Genomic DNA, 9,472 nt, shown 5'->3' on the forward strand with positions numbered 1-9,472 from the left:
CCCTGTAGGCTGAGGGCTCTGGGAGTGGTGCCAGGAAAAAACCTCTCACTCAATGTCAACAAAACAAAGGAGATGATTGTGGACTTCAGGAAACAGCAGAGGGAGCAACCTCCCTATCCACATCGATGGGGCCACAGTGGAGGAGGTGGAAGCTTCAAGTTCCTCAGCGTACACATCACTGACAAACTGAAATGGTCCACCCACACAGACAGCGTGGTGTTGAAAGCGCAACAATGCCTCTTCAACTTCAGGAGGCTAAAGAAAACCCTCACAAACTTTTACAGACGCACAATTGAGAGCATCCTGACGGGCTGTATCACCGCCTGGGTCACACCACTTTTAGAAATGGATCATTAGCCACTAGCCAATGTTCCGTATCTAGCATTCCTCATCTCATATGTATAAAATGCACTCCACACTATTCTATGGTATCTTAGTCACTTTTAAATTGTGTTTACATATTGTATCACCCATTTCATATGTATATACTGTATTGTGTTCAATACTACACCACTGTTAAACAGCCATCTCCAGCACATCAGAGGCTGCTGCCTATAGACATAGATTAGGAATCACTAGCCACTTTGTCTTTGTATCTTGCATTACTCATCTCATATGTGTAAATTGTACTCTATTCTATGGTATATTAGTCACTTTAATTGTTTGTAAATATTGCATCACCCATCTCATATGTATATACTGTACTCTATACTACGCCACTGTATCTTAGTCCAATGCCGCTCTGAATTAATCAATCAGTTTTATGTGTATTTTGGGTATATGTTGTGAAACTTAGATATTACTTGATAGATTTTGCTGCACTGTCGGAGCTAGAAGCACAAGCATTTTGCTACACCCGCAATAACGTCTGCCAAACATGTATGTGACCAATAAGATTTGATTTGAAAACTCGAACATGAATGATAAAATTATTTATTTTTGGGGGGCATAATCTGGCAATGGCTAACTGGCCCAAAGTCAATTAACAACACATTACATGACTGCTACCGGGGACATAAAACACATTAGTCTCAATCACTGACACGCTACAGTAACAGTCAGAAGTTTGGACACCCCTACTCATTCCAGGGTTTTCCTTTATTTTTACTATTTTCTACATTGTAGAATAATAGTGAATAAATCAAAACTATGAAATAACACATATGGAATCATGTAGTAACCGGAAAAAGTGTTAAACATATCAAAATATATTTTATATTTGAGATTCTTCAAAATAGCCACACTTGGCATTCTCCCAACCAGCTCATGAGGTAGTCACTTAAAAGTTAATTTGTGGAATTTCTTTCCTTCTTAATGCGTTTGAGCCAATCAGATGTGTTGTGACAAGGGAGGGGTGATAGCTCTATTTGGTAAAAGACCAAGTCCATTTTATGGCAAGAACAGCTCAAATAAGCAAAGAGAAATGAGAGTCTATCATTACTTTAAGACATGAAGGTCAGTCAATCCAGAAACATGGGCAATGGACATTAGACCAGTGGAAATCTGTCCTTTGGTCTGATGAGTCCAGATTTGAGATTTTTGGTTCCAACCGTCATGTCTTTGTGAGACGCAGAGTAAGTGAACGGATAATCTCTGTATGTGTGTTCCCACCATGAAGCATGGAGGAGGAGGTTTGATGGTGTGGGGGTGCATTGCTGGTGACACTCGGTTATTTATTTAGAATTCAAGGCACACTTAACCATCATGCCTACCACAGCATTGTGCAGCGATACACCATCCCATCTGGTTTGCGCTTTGTGGGACTATCATTTGTTTTTCAACAGGGCAATGACCGAAAACACACCCCCAGGCTGTATAAGGGCAATTTGACCAAAAAGGAGAGTGATGGAGTGCTGCATCAGATGACCTGGCCTCCACAATCACCCGACCTCTACCCAATTGAAATGGTTTGGGATGAGTTGGACCAGGTCATCTGATGCAGCACTCCATCACTCTCCTTTTTGGTCAAATGAAGGAAAAGAAGCCAACAAGTGCTCAGCATATTTGGGAACTCTTTCAAGACTGTTCAAAAAGCATTCCTCATGAAGCTGGTTGGCTACTTTGAAGAATATAAAATCTATTTAGATTTGTTTAACACTTTTTTGGTTACTACATGATTCCACATGTGTTACTTCATGTATTACTTTATAGTGTTGATGTCTTCACTATTATTCTACAATGTAGAAAATAGTCAAAATAAATAAAAACCCTTGAATGAGTAGGTGTGTCCAAACTTTTGACTGGTACTGTATATACAGAGGTATGTGGACGCCCCTTCAAATTAGTGGATAAGCCCCACCCGTTGCTGATTGGTGTATAAAATCAAGCACACAGCCATGCAATCTCCATAGAGAAACATAGGCAGTAGAAAGGCCTTACTGAAGAGCTCAGTGACTTTCAATGTGGCACCGTCATAGGATGCCACCTTTCCAACAAGTCAGTTCATAAAATGTTTGCCCTGATATGGCTGCCCCGGTCAACTGTAAGTTCTGTTATTGTGAAGTGGAAACGTCTAGGAGCAACAACGGCTCAGCTGCGAAGTGCTTGGCCACACAAGCTCACAGAACAGGACCGCCGAGTGCTGAAGCGCGTCCTCGGTTGCAACACTCACTAACTAGTTCCAAACTGCTTCTGGAAGCAACGTCAGCACAATAATTTGTTCCTCGGGAGCTTCATGAAATTGGTTTCCATGGCCGAGCAGCCGCACACAAGCCTAAGATCACCATGCGCAATGCCAAGTGTCGGCTGGAGTGGTGTAAAGCTCGCCTCCATTGGACTCTGGATCAGTGGAAACGCGTTCTCTGGAGTGAGGAATCACGCTTCACCATCTGGCAGTCCGACCGAATCTAGGTTTGGCGGATGCAAGGAGAACACTACCTGCCCCAATGCATAGTGCCAACTGTAAAGTTTGGTGGAGAAGAAATAAGGAGGTCTGGGGGCTGTTTTTCATGGTTCGGGCTAGTCCCCTTAGTTCCAGTGAAGGGAAATCTTAACGCTACAGCATACACAATGACATTCTAGACGATTCTGTGCTTCCAACTTTGTGGCAACAGTTTGGGGAAGGCCCTTTCCTGTTTCCGCATGACAAGGCCCCTGTGCACAAAGTGAGGTCCATATAGAAATGGTTTGTCGAGATCGGTGTGGAAGAACAATGTTTCAACATCTAGTGGAAAGCCTTTCCATAAGAGTGGAGGCTGTTATAGCAGCAAAGGGGGGACCAACTCCTTATTAATGCCCATGATTTTGGAATGAGATGTTTGACGCGCAGGTGTCCACATTCATTTGGTCGTGTAGTGTAATTTAAATTGCAAATTTGATAATTACATACATTTGGTAAAGGATATCCATCAATTCTCACAAGAGCATTGTGAAATATCTGGAGGATAAATTACATTTCATGACTATGTCAAACCCAGTGCTGAAATTCATTCTATTGTCATCAAGCAGTCCCAAATGGTCATTATCGGAATTTCAGGTGCAGGTAGGTCTCTGGAGCCCACTTTTTGTATCAGGCTAAATCCTACTTCCATTTTGGGTAAAATGTCATTAAAGTAACAGTACTTCTACTTAAGTAGTGTATTTCAGCGTTCTTTCCACCCCTGCCTGAATCCAACTGCCTGTCTTTATATTGAATAAAAAAACGACCACTTCAGACATCCAGTCAAATCACACACATTTGGTTCTTGTGAGGGGGTCTGTCAAATCAATGAGCATTAGTGATCCAGCAACGACAACACTACAGAATCCACTACAGAGTACACTACAGAGTACACTACAACAGTGTATTACAGACTATTTATTGAGTTGGAGTTGGAACAGATGAAATAGGAACTGACTGGTCTTTTCATAGCCTACATGATCTTGTTATACTGTGTTACTCAATTGAAGAGGTTGACATGTGGAATCATTGAATCTGGAATGGAATATTGGGCAAATGGAATATTATCAATTATTTAGAACTGTCAGAATCAGACCCCACTTAGTTTTCATTATGAAAATAAGTCTGTTGTATGTCCAGCATGTACAGTTATCCATGGTTTTGCCAAATTTCCATGGCTAGTTGATTTAACTGCATTCTAGTGTATTGTACTGTTGTATATACAATGCCTTCAGAAAGTATTCATACTCTTGACTTATTACACATTTTGTTGTTACAGCCTGAATTAAGAACGGTTTAAATATTTTTTTAAATCTCACCCATCTACACAGAATACCCCATAATGACAAAGTGAAAACATGTTTAGAAATGTTTACAAATCTATAAAAAATGACATACAGAAATAACTCATTTACATAAGTATTCACACCCAAGTCAATACTTTGTAGAAGCACCTTGGCAGCAATTACAGCTTTGAGTCATCTTGGTTATGTCTATCAGCTTTGCACATCTGGATTTGGGGATTTTCTCCCATTCTTTCTTGCAGATTTTCTCAAGCTCTGTTAAATTAGATGGGGAGCGGTAGTGAACAGGCATCTTCAAGTCTTTCCACCGATTTTAAATGGGATTCAAGTCAGGGCTTTGGCTGGGCAACTCAAGGATTTTCACATTCTTGTTCTGAAGCCATTCCGGTGTTGCTTTGGCTGTATGCTTGGGGTCATTGTCCTATTGGAATGTAAATCTTCGCCCCAGGCTAAGGTTGTTTGCACTCTGAATCGGGTCTCATCAAGGATTTGGCTGTATTTGGCTCCATTCATTGTTCTCTCTATCCTTACCAGTCTCCCAGTCCAAGTCACTAAAAAGCATCCCCATAGCATGATGCTGCCCCCACCAAAAATCTATTTAATCTATTTTGAATACAGGCTGTAACACAACAATATGTGGAATTAGATATGGTTCGAAATGTACAGAATGGGCCCTAGAGGAAAATGGGGGAGGGCCATATTTAAACATTTCAGTCAGGGGGAGAGTTTAGTATTTTTGTAGTCTAGTCCAGGGGAGGGTCATGTAATTTGTAATTTATGAAATGTCTATATTTCTCTGTTTTAGAATTAGTTGCTTGTTAGGCTGTATATCGATGTGTGCCTAATGCTGCTACATATCTCTCATTCTCCACTGGGCGGCAATATCAAGTGTGACCATAGGCTGTTGGTCTTCATCAAATTATCGGCAATATCAAGTGTGACCATAGGCTGTTGGTCTTCATCAAATTATCCATAATTTATTTTAATAAAAACTGTTTCATGCCCATGATGTAGCTATTTTTAGGACTTATTGACCTCACAAGCCAGATTTGAGTAACTTACATCGGGTTTCCACCACTTACGAATTCGCAAGACAAAGTTCCGTCCTCATTAATTTTCAACGGGAGCACGAGGACCAATGAGCAGGGGATTGTGGGAAGGTGAGCAGCGCTTTCATTATACTTGTGTCATGACATGGATGATTTTAGCTCACTTCCTGTAAAATACATAGGCCTACATTCACATGAATGGGTAATTGGGGTAAAGGAAATTGTGGCTTTGCAAATCTATCTTTACCCATCATCAACACCAACATCTCTGCAATCCTCCTCCATGTCATTGACCTTCTGATTTTGTCTCTATATTCTAAAATCATTCTTGGCAAATAAAGGAGGTAGAATTACAATGCTCCCCATGCCACATTATTTTCCTTTTCGACATTTTTAATTAGCCTACATATTGCCAGGTTCTTATTTTTATGTACAGAACTGTACCTGGAATACAAGGGTTGGATTTGCACTAAACAATTTCATGGCAGAAAAATCATGTAGAAAATCTGGCTTATGATTAGCCTCATATACATTATCTACGTCTATCATTTTAAATTGAGAACATATAGCTAGCTCATCAATATGCAAATTATGTGTGAGTTTAGCTATTCTCTGCTTCAGATGTACAATGACAAGGGGCACATTGATTTTACGTGCCCATTAGGCCAGTTATACCATCATACTGTAGGCCTATGGCTGCATTTGTCACACCCTGATTCTTTTCACTTGTCCTCATTATTGTCTCCACCCCCTCCAGGTGTCGCTTATTTTCCCCAGTGTATTTATCCTGTGTTTCCTGTCTCTCTGTGCCAGTTCGTCTTGTATGTTCCAAGTCAACCAGCGGTTTTCGCGTACTCCTGCCTTTGCTATTCTCTTTTTTCTAGTCCTCCTGGTATTGTCCCTTGCCTGTTCTGGACTCTGTACCCGTCTGTCTGACCATTCTGCCTGCCTTGACCACGAGCCTTTCTGCTACTCTGTACCTCCTAAACTCTGATCTGGTTTTGACCTTTTACCTGTCCACAACTATTCTCTTACCAACTCTTTTTGGAATATTAAACACTGTAAGATTCCAACCATCTGCCTCCTGTGTCTGCATCTGGGTCTTGCCTTCTGTCATGATAGCATTGGTGATGCATGTCATTCATTATGATAAGCTGCGAGTGTAGCATTTCGCTACACTCGCATTAACATCTGCTAACCATGTGTATGTGATCAATAAAATTTGATAAATGGGTTCACATGGCTGATATCCTGAGACAGACCGACAATCAAATGAAGCTGATTGTAGAGCTTACAACTGGACAAAAAGGTAATGTTCATTTGAGAAAGCAACACAGAAGCACAGACAAATTAGAGACAGATCCCCTTCACACCTTTTTATTGCAGAATTGTGATCTGTGATGAATGAACATTGCCACTAGTTAATCTTGAATCATGTTAAGTTAACAATTAAAACAAGTTTAAACACTTCAATGAATCAAAATATAATTTCAAAATGTACAAATAATCTAACTTGTTTGTAAATGTTAGACATCTTAGTAATTAGGCTATTATTATTAAAGCATAATTTTGAGTGAACAAAAAAGTTGATACCAGAGGTGGCAAACCTTGCTCCACTCCCTGATCTACTGGGTGAGGATACTTCTATTTCAGCCCAGCAATAATACACATTATTATCAACTTATTAGGTTTGATAAGTTGAATCATGTGTGTTAGTGCTGGGCTGGAACAGAAGCCTGCACACCCAGCATACCTCCAGGAGAAAGATTGGCCTGCTACAGTTGTAATATGTTTGTAGCCTACATTGTGTGCACTTTTTAACTGTATTATTGTATACAACATTTGCTAACATAAGTACACATACAGTGCATTTGTAAAGTATTCAGACCCCTAGACTTTTCCCACATTTTGTTACGTTCCAGCCTAATTGTTTTTCCTCATCAATGTAACGGTTCTCGTGGGCTGAAGAAAGAGTGGACCAAGGTGCAGCGTTTAAAGTGTTCATGATTTAATTTTTTTTTTTTTAAATCGAACAAAAACAACAAACAGGAGAACGAAAGCGAAACAGTTCTGTCTGGTGCAGACACAAAACAGAAAACAACTACCCACACCACACAGGTGGGAAAAGGCTACCTAAGTATGGTTCTCAATCAAAGACAACGATAGACAGCTGCCTCTGATTGAGAACCACACCCGGCCAAACACATAGAAATAGAAAAAATAGAACAAAAACATATAATGCCCACCCCAACTCACGCCCTGACCAACCAAAATAGAGACATAAAAAGGATCTCTAAGGTCAGGGCGTGACAGTACCCCCCCCCCCCCCCCAAAGGTGCGGACTCCGGACGCAAAACCTAAACGGGAGGGTCTGGGTGGGCATCTATCCGCGGTGGCGGCTCTGGTGCGGGACGTGGACCCCGCTCAACCTTAAGCTTGGCCCACTTATGTGGCGCCTCTGGAGCGGGGACCCTCGCAGCGGACCCCGGACGGGAGGGCGACCCTGGCAGCTCCGGACGGGAGGGCGACCCTGGCAGCTCCGGACGGGAGGGCGACCCTGGCAGCTCCGGACGGGAGGGCGACCCTGGCAGCTCCGGACGGGAGGGCGACCCTGGCAGCTCCGGACGGGAGGGCGACCCTGGCAGCTCCGGACGGGAGGGCGACCCTGGCAGCTCCGGACGGGAGGGCGACCCTGGCAGCTCCGGACGGGAGGGCGACCCTGGCAGCTCCGGACGGGAGGGCGACCCTGGCAGCTCCGGACGGGAGGGCGACCCTGGCAGCTCCGGACGGGAGGGCGACTCTGGCAGCTCCGGACGGGAGGGCGACTCTGGCAGCTCCGGACAGGCTGCAGGCACAGGACTCAACCCGGCTGTGGAGACCTACTGGAGGCCTGGTCCGTGGAGGAGGCACAGGATAGACCGGGCTGTGGGGGAGCACTGGAGATCTGGTGCGTAGACACCACTCTTGGCACCACTCTTCCAGGCTGAATGCCCACTCTAGCCCGGCACGTACGAGGAGCTGGAACAGGCCGTACTGGGTCCTCCTGGCGAACTGAAAAACCCTGCCTAGAGCCGGCGCAGGACTCACCGGGCTGCGCACTGGAGGTCTGGAGCGCCAAGCTGGCACAAGACGTGCAGGGCTGGGGAGGTGCACAGGAGGCCTGGTGCGTGGGGCTGGCAGTCTTCACCAGACGACTAGCACGCACCACAGGACGAGTATGGAGAGCTGACTCAGGTGACATCAAATCGAGGAAAGGCTCCGTCGGGTGGATGTCGTGCCTCATGCACCAACACAGCAACTCTCTCATCCAATCTCCCCATCAACTCCTTCACTGTCTCTGCTTCGCTCCCTTCGCTCACCTCCAATTTCAACCCGACTGGCTCTGGTTCCATACTCGGCTCCCTACGGTAAGCACAGGGAGTTGGCTCAGGTCTGAATCCTGACTCTGCCACACTCCCCGTGTTCCCCCCCAAAAGATTTTGGGGGCTGCCTCTCGTGTCTGCTTCGTTGCCGTGACTCCTGGTAGCGAAGTTGTTCCTCCCTCGCTACTTCAGCCTGTTTCCATGGCAGGGTCTTGTCCCCTGCCATCACCTCCTCCCATGTCCACGATGTCCTCCATTCTCTCTTCTCCCGGGCCCAGGATCCCTGCTCCTCCTGGCCACGCTGCTTGGTCCTTTGGTGGTGGGTAGTTCTGTAACGGTTCTCGTGGGCTGAAGGAAGAGTGGACCAAGGTGCAGCGTTTAAAGTGTTCATGATTTAATCCAAAAAAAACAAATCGAACAAAAACAACAAACAGGAGAACGAAAGCGAAATAGTTCTGTCTGGTGCAGACAGAAAACAACTACCCACACCACACAGGTGGGAAAAGGCTACCTAAGTATGGTTCTCAATCAGAGACAACGATAGACAGATGCCTCTGATTGAGAACCACACCCGGCCAAACACATAGAAATAGAAAACATAAAACAAAAACATAGAATGCCCACCCCAACTCACGCCCTGACCAACCAAAACAGAGACATAAAAAGGATCTCTAAGGTCAGGGCGTGACAACCAATCTACACATAATACCCCTTAATGACAAAGCAAACACAGGTTTTCAGAATTTTTTGCAAAAATAAATAAGTTCAAAAATAAATACCTTATTTACATAAGTATTCAGACCCTTTGCTATGAGAATTGAAATTGAGCTCAGGTGCATCCTGTTCCATGGATCATCCTTTAGATGTTTCTCCAAATTG

The 9,472-nt window shown here is 44.0% G+C and overlaps 1 protein-coding gene across 1 annotated transcript; it reads right to left on the bottom strand.

The window, feature by feature from the left end:
* Positions 1–7,588: 7,588 nt before the first annotated feature.
* Positions 7,589–8,514, bottom strand: LOC139545849 (sporozoite surface protein 2-like). The gene is made up of 2 exons (XM_071354057.1): positions 8,319–8,514; positions 7,589–8,076 (listed from the first exon to the last, which is right to left on the bottom strand). Exons 1-2 carry the CDS (start codon positions 8,512–8,514, stop codon positions 7,589–7,591), a joined length of 684 nt encoding a protein of 227 aa, XP_071210158.1.
* Between the last annotated feature and the right edge of the window lie 958 nt (positions 8,515–9,472).

The sequence above is a fragment of the Salvelinus alpinus genome, chromosome 19 (assembly GCF_045679555.1).
Source record: "Salvelinus alpinus chromosome 19, SLU_Salpinus.1, whole genome shotgun sequence".
Lineage (NCBI taxonomy): Eukaryota > Metazoa > Chordata > Actinopteri > Salmoniformes > Salmonidae > Salvelinus > Salvelinus alpinus.